Below are 12,146 nucleotides of genomic sequence, written 5' to 3' on the forward strand. Positions count from 1 at the left end.
AATTTATAACCATCCAAGCTGTCCTTCAAGAATAAAGACAACATTTTCAAACATGCTACAATTCAGGAAACACAGCACCTCTGAGCCCTTCTAGGAAAACTGTTGAATAATGAAACTCAGCTAAATAAGACATTAATCAAAATTATCAAGTTGGGAATGAGCAGCCATGGTAAAGGGACTGGTGGTGAGCATTAAATCCTTTTACATATTAAGTTTCAGGCTAAACACATAGGGAAATTGTGGTTACAAAGTGAATCATAAATGTTATAAACTTAACAATATAAAAAGAATAATTTATCATTTGTATATGTGGAGATGGAAAAGTGGGAAGAATGCTGCCATTTTCATCTTTTCCTACAGGAAGTCAATAATCCAAATTTGGAATATGTAATGTAAGCAAAGTACCTCCATGACTACAAACCTTTAATACGTTTCAGAATATATAAAACTAACCTCTTTTTTTTCTGGAGGAAGCAATTACCTAAATTCAGCAAGTCCTACAGTTTCATTTCACTTTAATTGAAGCTCGATTAAATTTTAATACATTTTATTTCAAAAAGTGTATCTAGTAATCTAGTATAATCTCTCTCTTTCCTTCCTCCCTCCTCTTATATTTGTGGAGAAGGGGACATTTAGTGTAAGCTATTCTTACTTTCTTCTCTGTATTTTCAACTATTGGTTGAATTTTTAAATAATGAACAAAAGCAGTGAAATTATTTCAAAAACATCTGCCTGTACGAGTTCATTCCAATGAAAGCATTTGTTTCTGGCAATCCCCAGGACTTGGAAAAGTAACTTTTGGGGAGCTTGGTTAAAGGTGCTGTGAGCCCCAAGATGACCCCCAAAAGGGCAAAGCTGATGATTAGGGATGAACTTTCTTCAGATCAGTATTCTCACGGAGGCTCTTTCCTTGCCTGAGACAGAGAACTCTGAGCCCAGACCGGGGTGTCTGGAAGGCCTGCCCATTCAGTGCATGTCCTTCTCTCAGCCCACACTTCTCTCAACATCCAGGTTCAGAAACCCATGCACTTCCTAGACATTGCCACCTGGATCAGGATAATTAAAGCCATTTCAACAGCCACCATTTATTGAACATCAGCTATACATTAGATGCACTTTATCATCCATTCCTTACAACAGCCCTGCAAAACAAATATTGCTAAGCTCATTTTCTGGGGTAACCATCAACTAGGAAACTGAGGCGCAGCTAAGCAGATTCCCCAGGGTCCCAGGTAGCTTGTGTAGAGCCAGTATGAAAACCCAGATCTGTCAGATTGTGGCATCAGAGCTGCTCCTCAAATCCAAAGTCACTATCTTCATTCTCAAGTGAGCACCTGTGGTCTCGCTCCTGATTAATGGCACCGTCACCTCCTCTGCCATACAGGCAGACACCTGGCAGGCTTCCCAGTCTCCCCCTCCACCCTATCCCCTTCCCAAGTCCTGCCAAACTGACCTCCACTTAGCTCTTACACCTGTCCTCCCCACATTCCTACCTGTCCATCTCAGTCTACTCTCATCACCTCTCACCAGACTGTTCCATGCCCTCTTACCTGGTCTCCCTGCCTCCGGTCTCTCCTCTTTCAGGCCAGCTTTCATAATCTGTCCAGAATTATTCTCAAACTCAATTCCGATCCTGATACTTCCTTACCTGCAAGCTTTCTGTGTCTTTCCAAGAGGCCCTGAATGAAGTTCAAACTCACTAATTGCTCCTCAAAGCCTTCCGTCTTCTTGATTCCCACCCACACTCTATTCATTCTGCCCATCTCTCTGGGACCCATGGCCCATACTTGATTCAAATGAATTTCTTCTGCTCCCGGAACATGCCAAGCACTAGAAGATGTCTGCATGCCTTTGCTCTTGCTGTTTCCTCAGCCTTGTCTCAAAGCAACTCCTCCTGGAAACCTGTTCTGACTTAGTCACCACAGTTGAGCTGGCTGCTGCTTCCTCCATGTTGTTGCCTACAGCAATACCTCACTATCCAATACGAACAGGGAACAAGGTAGATCTTAGCAGTAAAATTACCAGATAAATAAATTTGACTCCTATAAATACTAAATTAAAAAAAAGAAAATTAGCCATGGTAGGTGTGCAATAAATGCACCTTCCTTTCTGTTTTCTCTCATTTCTAGGATCTCAGTGGTTAAGAGCTCTAGCTTTACCACCTGCCACCTGCAGAGCCTTGGGCAAGTTTCTTATTCTCTAGATGCCTCAGTTTTCTCATCTATAAAATAGGGATGATAATAGTACCTACTTCATTGAGCTGATACAATGTTTTTATATGATACTGGTCTTTATTCTAGCAGGAACCTGGCCTATATTTTAACTTCTATCATCAGGGTTGTGGAACTCTATCTTGCCAGCTAAGTGGCACGTTGTACCATGTGCTCCGCAGTGTATGGGACTGTGCTACAGATGCAGTGGGCAACAACATGTGTTTGACTGATATCTGCAGAGTTGTGACTCCTTTTCCTACATTCTGGAAGCTTCATTAAAGAACGTCACTCCCTCTGTATCCAGGACAAAAGGCTTTGAAAACCCTACTTGGGATCTGAAGAGGCTGACCCTTTAACAGGCACTAAGTACAACTGTGCATATGATCTCATAGGGGAAACTTGAGTCTCTTATGATTGTTGGCTCTTCCTTTGGGAGATGGGGAAGATCCTTATCAGAACATTCTAGAGTCTTTAGAACTTTGACTCTCCTTCAGTTTCTGAAGACTGGGAAGCTCTTTTCCCTGCTACATGTGATCTCTTCGACAATTCACCAGTGCTTTTCACAGGGGCCACTTATAGGATGTTTGCAGCTTGATCATTTGGAGGTCCTTTCAAGATAAAAGTGTGAGGCTGACTGTGGGCCAATTCCTGGGGATACAGAGAAGAAAAAGGCTCAGGCCTCGCCACCAAGGAGAGGGACAGGTTGTCCTTATCAATTCCCTGGCTATCTCAACAGCCTTCTATCTTGTCCCTCTGTCTGCATTCCTGACCCCCTTACTTAACTCAATACACTGTCTATAAGCAGCCAGAGGAATCTCCGAAATGCAAATTCAGTTCAGCATCTTCAGAGGTTTCATTCTGCTCTTAGGATGAGCACTGGAATCCTTAGTTGGACCTATAAGGCCCTGTGTGGTTAACCCTGCTCACCTTTCCAGAATCTTGGGATCTTCAGCAATTTATTCTTCCTTCTTCTTAGGCTCAGCACATACTGTTCCCTCTACCTGGAATGTTCTTCCTCTTTCTCACATTCAGTCTTTAGATATCTGCTCAAATGTCACCTTTCTAGGGAAGACTTTTCCAGAACCTCCAGATCCTTCTCCCTTATTAAATCTATCACAGTATGAAATGAAATGTTTGAGTGTTTCTCTAATTAATCTCTGTTCATCTAGGTAATAACTCTTCTTGTTCCAGAACCACAAGGGTTTATTTCTATATATGGAAAATTATTATTTAATATATTAAGTGATATAAATTATTATTTCAATAGGTATCCAAAGCAATTTGATAAAATTCAACACAAATCTTGAAACTTGGAATAGAGGAATATTTCCTTAAAATAAATAAATAAAAACATAAAATATAAGAAATATATAAAACAAAATATTAATATATTTTACTTTATATATTTTATCTTTTATTACATATTATCTCTTTTCCTATTTTATAATAATATAAAATATAAATATAAAATAATAAAAATAATTAAAAATTAAAATAGTGCATTTATTTAATCATCAGACACAATATGATTCTTGAAAGAGAAATGCCAAAACAACTCAATTAAACATAGAAACAAGACAAGTTCTCCTTGTCACCATTATCATATTAGAGAATGTTGCAAAGTAATAAAACATATACAGATACACAAGAGAAATATACATACAGAGACACACAAGCACACAACTAAGACAAATAGTGAAATTGATAAAATAAAAATAACATATAGTTGTATTGTGAATTTGAAAAAGAAAGGCATTCTACAAAGCGGTCAAGAGTCTTTGGATTTACACACATCTTTGTTTCAATCCTGGCTTCAGCAATTAATAACCATGTGAACTTAATATCTCTGAGCCTCCACTTCCTCACTTGTAAAATGGGTATAATAAAATCTACCTCCCATAGTTCTTGTGAGCATTATGTGAAATATTATTAAATGCTTAGCATAGTACTTGGCACAGAGTAGTCATTCTAGTTACAGTAATTATGCTAGTTAATCACTATAGAAATCACTCTACCATTTGTTAATACTACTACTATACTAGGAACATGTATAATACCAATTCATCTATGCCACTATTTATCAGCTAGAAAAGAGTCTTCTTATCTAATAAAAAAAGAGTCTTCATAAATAAGCAAAAATATAAATCACATAGGATGTGCCCCAAGAAGAGGATGGAAGACCTATATCTTAAATCTTTTAGAAGAATACCTAAATTAATACAGGGACAAACCATGTGCCTGAATGTGAACTGTTTGCAAATTAAATAATTTAAAAATCTATAAGCTACAACAAACAAACTAGGACCATTCTGAATCCAATGAGTAGTTTTAGAGCAGTCACAATTAACATGTATAAAATGGTATAAATTTCACTTAGAGAAATAGGTAGATTAGAAGCAAACTGGAAAGGACCTGGAATCCTTGACTCTTAGGTTAGACGAGAGCTAAGAGCCTTCTGAGGTCATCTAGTCCAGGAGGGAGAGGAGACCCACAGAGGTTGAGGAACATATTTAAAGACCCCATTAATTAATGTCTAGATTGGGACATAAACTCAAATCTCCGGACTTCTTGACCAGTTGTTTTTCCATTAATTTACACTGAATCTTTGCATCTATAATATAACGAATATTCTGAAAAAGAAGAGCAATGAAGAAGTAACCCCACTGCACACCAGAATATAGAGGGAAGCAGCAATTTAAATGGTGAAGTTCTGATCAGAATAAAGCAGACTCAAAGGCCCAGTACTAGTCTTTGAAATATATTTTAAAAAGTAGTGTGTAATTATCTAAGCCACAATATTACAGGAAATATAAATACAATTAAAATATAACTGAGGTAATGGGATCTTAAATCTTCAGATACCTATATCTTAAAATAAATTTCAGCAAAATAAATATGAATAGATTAAACTACAGACAAACTAATAGAAAGTAGATTTGCTATCTCAATTAAAGAGAGGTAATATGTTTATAATGATTTAAGTAATGGAAGACTTCTCAAAGGAAAAGATAGGCAAAAAAGATTACATGAAACTTTACGATTTCTCTAAAATAACACAAAACTTGTTAAAAAGCAAAAAAAAAAGATAGAATGAAAAAATATGAGAAAAATACAGCCAACAAAGGGTTAATATTTATAGAGTTTATGTACATTACCAAGAAAAACAAACAAACCAACAAAAAACCCCAAACCCAAATGGACACAAGTAAAGAGATAAGCAGTGAACCATCCATTAAGGGAAAAAAAGGCAATAAATATTTTAAAATTTTTAGTTGAAGCTTGCTTGCTGGCAAATTAATTGAAGTAATAATGAAGTAGCATTTCACACTAATGCTACTAATAATACATTATAATCATTATTATTATCTGGTTCTCACTGTATTCTGGCCAACAAAGAGCAAAAGCAAAGTCCAGTGCTGGTAGTTCTCAGGATGAAGACTCCTCACTCAGGCTGCAGGGAGCTTTATAGTTTGGAGGCAATTTGTTAAAATACAAATGTTTTTGCACTTTGACTCAGTGACTCTCAAGCCTAAGAATTTATCCCAAGGGAGTAAATTAAAGGAAGAAAGAAAGAAACTGCAAGTACAAAGCTGTTTATGGTAGGGTTGTTCATCATAGTTAAAAAAGTTATAAACATCCGAAATATCCAACAATAGACACATCAATACAAAAGTAGAATGTGCACTCACTAAATGATAAAATGATAAAATGATAAAATGAGAATGAGTCAAAATATATGGATTGGCTGTGAAGTAACTTTTACAAAGTAGAAACAGGAAGTTACATAAATCATCAAATTAATTGTGAAAAAAATGATAAATATGGGTAAATGGTGGAAAAAATAGAAATGGTTGCTTTTTCAGAATTTATGGGGTTGTGGACAAAATTTTAAGATATATCTTCCTAGTTTTTTTTATTCTGCTTTAATAAATTAAAAATTAAAAGTAGAGCAGTACATAATAATTTTTCCAAAGATTTCCTCTAAATATAGTTAATTTTTTTAAATGTAGTATTTAGTGCTCACTTTGGCAGCACATATAGTAAAAAAAAAAAAAAAAAATTGGATCAATACAGAGACGATTAGCATGGCCCCTGCATAAGGATGACGTGCAAATTCGTGAAGCGTTTCATAAAAGTAAAAAATAAAATTAGTACTTAAAAAATTGTTGGAAATTTTACTTCTGGGAATCTTCTTGTTAATGTTGAATAGGTAAGTGTTAGTTACTATATTTCAGACCAGGGACTTCCAACATGGTTCGTGGCACCCTGGACACATCCATATGACAATCCTTGAAGGCTTCTATGCTGAGAATGACCATGGCTAGTGTGAGATGAGATATCGGGAGAGGTGAGTCAGGGATGGGGAGGTGATAGGGGAGGGGAGAGGCCCAAAGTCTCATTTTTCAGAAGATGAGTCTGACAAGTTGGCTGGGTGGGGACTTACAGTCATTGGGAGGAAAGGGCTGGGGTTTGGACTTTGTAGTGACAGCAGATTGGAAAGCAAGAGATGACTCTAATGTCTTCAAAAGAGGAACTATTCTATTTGGGTGACTTCCTGGGTGTGAGAGGAAAAGGAAAAGGAAGCATCAAAAGTTCAGGCCTGGGTCACCCTTCCAGACCCACGAGGTGCTAACAAGGCCCCGGGAGGGTTGGCAGGGTCTGGAAGGAGGGCTGGTTGGAAGGAGACAAGTTTAGAGGTTCTCTGAGTGGGCAGGAAACACGATCTGATTAATTTATTCATCTGCAAATATTTACTGGGGACCTGCCCTGTGTATGGACCGCACTTGCCACTGGGACAGACAAGGGCTCTGACAGGAAGTCTAGTGTTTACTTTTACCTTCTTCCATCTGGCAAAAATGAATCCAGCCCTGGGCTGAGAAGAGTATCTGCCCCAACCCCACCTACCTTTTTCCTGCTCAGCTGCTTCACTAAGGTCTGGAAGTTTGAGCCCCACTAAGTTCTGATTTCTCATCAAGATGTGCTCCTTTTTAGAAAAAGCGAAAGACAACATTTCAGATGAGGACATCAGGTCGGACTCCTCTCTCAGTTCCGTCTATGGCTCTGTGACTACTCAGCCTCATGAGGGAGACACTAGGTGCAGCCTCAAAGGTGGATGGACAGTCATGACAAGTGACATCTGAAGGTCACCAGGAAGACAGCTCTTCTCCCAACCCACAAAGGTGCCTGAAACCCCATCATTGGCACCATATTCCTTGGGTAATAACTGTCTGCCTTTAAAAAATACCTGTGGGTCTCTGTGAATGAGCTGCTAGTCACGCTGTGGCTGAAGTCTGGAGGACACACAGAAAGGGGACCCAGGGCTCTGGGGTTTGGAGGGTCCCCTGGGTGTATATAGATCTTCCACTGGAAACTATCTTTGGTAGGTTTACGGCTGTGCTCTGAGCTGCTGGAGCTTCCTGCCCTATTGTTCTGGGCAGTGAGCGTCTACTTCTAGGAGTTGCGGCCTGTCCCCACTCACTTCCTCAGTGGCCTATTATGGCACCTCTTGAGTTATTAAACTCTCCAGACAAATGAGGCCTGAGAATTGCTACCTTAAAGCGGCAGGTCCGGCAACCACTGTCCAGCCTGGACCCTCAGCAGGTGGAGCAGCAGTTGGAGCCCTGAAGAGATGGGATAACTGACCACAGTATGTGGCCCTGGTAGGCTCATACCTGCTCCCTGTCCATCAGCACCAAACCAGCACCCCCAACCCAAAATGCCTGATCCAGCTCCTCACCCCTGTGACTGATACTATAAAAGGATTTTCAGTTTCTTGTGTGGCAGAGGCCAATTGAATGGTTGCTGCAGAAGGCGCTCATGGCCCAAATGGAAGTCACAGGACAGGGCCTTTTATGTGTTTCCTTAGCAAGCCAGAGGCCTACAGCCAATCACCTCTCAGAACACTGGATTGAGATGTGGGTGCTTAGCTGCCAGGGCAGAAGTTAGTGGGATGGGACCCTCAGGTTCTGTGTGGCTCTCTTTGCTGCAGAGAGAAGCTTGCAGAGGTGGTGGTAGGGGTGGCCTGTTGCCTGGGCTTGGTCATGGCCAAAGGTTCACAAAGTCAAATATCTGGCTGTCTAGCCCACTTGGTGCCAACTTCCCCAGAGATCTGAGACTGTGGCCCACCATGGACAGCACCTCCAGGCCAGTGTTGATCCACTAGTCAGTGAGTTCCTCTTGACTGGGTGGGGTTTTCTGTGTAAAATGTTAACATCAGCAACCAGCCCCCAGCTCCCAAGCATAATGGAAGTCTTCTGAATAGAACAGTGGCCAGCACTGGAGTGTGTCCCTGCCAGTACAGACACTATTTCACTTATGCTTGACTGCTACCAGGTGCTTGTGTTTCTTCCCTGTCCCATGGCCCTCTGTAGAGGGGCCAGGAGAGTCTTGTCCAGCTCCAGCTATAGGGTCACCAGGGCCTACCCTGTGGAGTCCTGGTTGCTTTGGCCTGTGGCCTGGGTTGGCCCTCTGGGGAAGAGGGGACTAAATAAGGACTCTTTTGTCCTGTTAACCTCTTCTGTCCCTCACATCATGGTCTCTCTCCCCTCCATCTGTGGACAATCCCAATCACCTGCTGCATACGGTGACAGCCCCATGAGAGACCGCTGATAGCCACTGAAAGCTGAGGGACATCATGAACATTGGGAGAGATTTACCACAAAGGGAACAGCCCCTCATGGCCATTATTATACTCGAGGATGGATTTGAGAACCTTTGTTAACAGGTATCAGGAAGAAAAGTTTGCGGTCATGACAAAGAAAAAAGCTATCTCTTTGTCTAGCTTGTATGACAAGGCACTCCATCAAGGGCTTCCTGTTTATGAGCCACCAGCTCCAGCTAGAGGGGACAAAACACAGTCCAGGACTGAGGGCCTAGGTGCCCCTTTGTACACCAAATTCCCCTGAAATGTGGCGTTGTGTGGCAACTATATCCCAGACTGACCTTGCCCTAGTAAATGGGGTAAAAACACCTAAAACTGGTGTTCATGAAGAAGATGCTGTACAGTGGGCTAGATTTATTAGGGTGGGGAAGTTTAGGACCCCACAAGGCCCAAGTCCAGGCCAGAGCTGCCCTGCCCTAGGGCCCAGCTCAGCCCAAAGGTCTTTTGTCCAGGGCAGACCTGGAGTGCGTACCCGACCCAGCTGGCCCCAGGAACCCACCTCACGGAGTTTCGTCAGTTTCTGCATCCGCACAGGCTGCACTTGTATCTGAAAGTCTTTGAGTCCAGGAGCCTTTGCCAGCTTGCTGCTGGCTTTGCCTGCAAAACGCTTCTCTTCTTCTGCCAGTGGCAGCTTGGCAAGCACTTTCTGTAGCAGGGGGCCAGGTTCTTCAGGGCCGCTGTCCCAGGAGACCCCTCGCAGCAGGGGTGGCCGAAGCTCAGCTTTGGAGCCAACCTTGGACCCCGTTGGCTCTACAGCTGTGCTTTTTCCCTGGGGGGCCAGGGGAGCCACCCCTCCGGAGCCCTGGGCTGGACTTCTGGGCAGAGGGTTGCCCTCCCTGGCTGTCTTCAGTAGTGGCTGGGCAAGCCCACTCTCAGCAGGGCCAGGCTGGGGGCTGTTCAGGGCCATTTTCCCACCACTGCCTGTGCCAGAAGCTGGGCCTTTGGGTGTGGCCTCAGGGCACTGGAGGGGATCAAAGTTTTCTTTTTGTTCTATTGCAATCTCTTTGGATTTTTCAACTGTAGGAGAACGAGGAGTTAGCCTGCCTTGAGACACTTTCCTCTGGTCATTCTGCTTCCGGTCAGCTAGCCCTTTGGGGATATTCTGAAAGAGACAAGATAGAGCTGGGACCCCAGAGGCAGGTCAGGGAGGAGACAGGTGGGACCACTTCTGCTGTTGGGTATCTAACCCCCACAGGCCCTCTTAAGGGCCACGTGCGTGCGTGTGCGTGCGTGTGTGTGTGTGTAGGGGTGTGAGCCAGGTGGAAGGGGAGGGCTTCTCAGTAAAATCTGAGCTAGTAAAATAAACCCACAGACAAGCCTGAGGTTTGTAAAAATCAGGACAAGGGAATTGCCATTCAAAACCTGCCAAGAATTTCCCAAGGGATAGGAGCTATGGAAGAGAGCAGAATAGAGGACAGGCTTTGGCCTTGACTCAATTGTCCCAGATTCTATTACTGGCTCTGCCTGGCAAGGCCCTTAACTTTTAGGGACTTAGATTTCTCATCAGGTTTGTGAACCCTCTGAAATTACATGCAAATATATATGTATGAGTGTATTTGTTTGTTGTATGTATTTTTCTGGGAAGAAAATCTACAGCATTTAATAATTTCTCAGAGAGGTTCATGACCCAAAAGAGGTTAAGAATCATTGGATGAGGTGATTCTCGCAAAGGTGATATCTTAATGCTCAGAAGTTCACTCTTCTTTCATTTCCCAAGGGAAATCTGCTTTGTAAGAAGCCTGTGGGTCTGTATCTGGGTATTTGTGTGGCTACCTTGTGTGGGTGCTGAGACTTTTCCAGAAGGCTCTAACCAACCCCAACCTAGTTCTAGATGAGATCGTATTCTATGCTGCCCTCAACACCCTCTTGAGCACTTTGCTCTGAGCAGGTGTGGCGTTCTTCTGTTGGTCATCTACAAAGACGAGGTTTCTCTGGCTGCTCCTAGGAAGAATCCCAACCAGGGGCTGGAAATTTCCTACAATTTTCACTAGAGTAGCAGTCTTGCCTGGCTGTTGCTGGGCGCAGTGGTCTCCCTGGTGTCTGGCCAGCAGCGTAACTGTGGGAGCAGGGCTATAGGTTAGACCACCATGGCGGTCACCTCCATTGAATCCTGCCTCCTCACCCCCTCCAGACTTCCAGTCCCAACAGGACAGAGGAACTTTCTAGCTTCCCCAACCTCAACCCTCCACTTAGGCACACACACTTGCAGGCTACACAGGGCCAGCTTAGGCTTCTAGGACACTATGTCTCCCATGACCAAGTCATCCAAATTTGCGCAAAGGTCAAACTCACAGGCTCGCCAAGATAAGGTGAAGAGACTTTGGCCTCATCCTCCTTCTGCTGGAAAAAGTAAACATGTATCAGTCAGCAGTGTGAAGAGACCATATCTCCTCTTGAAATATCCTCAAGGAAGCCCCTAGAAGTGGTATAGATGCCTCCCCCACCTAGCACCCTCATTTTAGTGGGTCAGGGAGGGCCTCTTGGGTTAAAGGGTAAGAGGAGAGACCAGTTGTCATAGAAATCTCAAATGAGGTCCCCGTTACCTGTGGTGGTGCTCCAGGTAGAGGGGACTGTGGGCCACTGCATGCATCCAAACCTGGAATGGTCCATACACTGGTGAGTGATGTCCGGCACCCAGACTCTCAGCTGTCCCTTTTGCAGAAATACATCTATCTCCCCAGAATGTCCTCCCTTCATTCCCTCAGGCCTGGGAGCCAGTAATACCACCATTCGTTGAATACCTGTCACATACTAGTTTTTGTGGTGAGCCCAGAAACCACATGAAGAAATTGAGGCAGAGGGAGATCAAGGTTACACAGCCAAGAAGTGTCAGCTCTGAGATTTGAATCCAGGCTGCTTGGCCTGAACCTGAGCTTGCCCCACAGTGCTGACAAGCAGGCTGCTCTCCCTGGCACCCTGCCCCTTCCTCTGCTGATCTGAGGGTGTGGCCCTGAACAAAGCCTAATGAAAGCAAAGAAATCACAAAGCAAAGAGTGGCCCGAATAGAGGCCTTTCCAAATACGCTCTGAGTCTTCTCTAGGCAGAGACTGCCAGCCAGAGGCCCCTTCTCACAACCTTGCCCCCATCCTTACCCAGCCTGCCTCATCCTGGGTTAGGCCTGTCTCCCCACACTAGCTCAAAACCTCAAGATAAAGTACATCCTCCTCCTCTGAGGCAGCCCAGCCAGGCCCAGTTGGGAGCACTCCTGGGAAGGGGGCCTGACTGGGAAGCCTGAGGATAGGAAGCCTCCTGATCAGGCCATAGGAGAGGCT

The 12,146-nt window shown here is 43.4% G+C and overlaps 1 protein-coding gene and 1 pseudogene across 1 annotated transcript in view; one reads left to right on the forward strand and one right to left on the reverse strand.

Annotated features, from left to right (window-relative positions):
- Nucleotides 1-12,146, reverse strand: part of MRVI1 (murine retrovirus integration site 1 homolog) — a 100,110-nt gene that overhangs the window by 38,028 nt on the left and 49,936 nt on the right. The window contains exons 7-10 of the mRNA XM_006905683.1: nt 11,418-11,481; nt 11,167-11,211; nt 9,374-9,976; nt 7,119-7,197 (exon numbers count right to left, since the gene is read on the reverse strand). Coding sequence (XP_006905745.1) covers nt 7,119-7,197; nt 9,374-9,976; nt 11,167-11,211; nt 11,418-11,481 — 791 coding nt within the window. The remainder of the gene's footprint in view (nt 1-7,118; nt 7,198-9,373; nt 9,977-11,166; nt 11,212-11,417; nt 11,482-12,146) is intronic.
- LOC112469555 lies at nt 6,238-6,350 on the forward strand (annotated as a pseudogene).

This window comes from Pteropus alecto, unplaced genomic scaffold, assembly GCF_000325575.1.
Source record: "Pteropus alecto unplaced genomic scaffold, ASM32557v1 scaffold461, whole genome shotgun sequence".
NCBI lineage: Eukaryota > Metazoa > Chordata > Mammalia > Chiroptera > Pteropodidae > Pteropus > Pteropus alecto.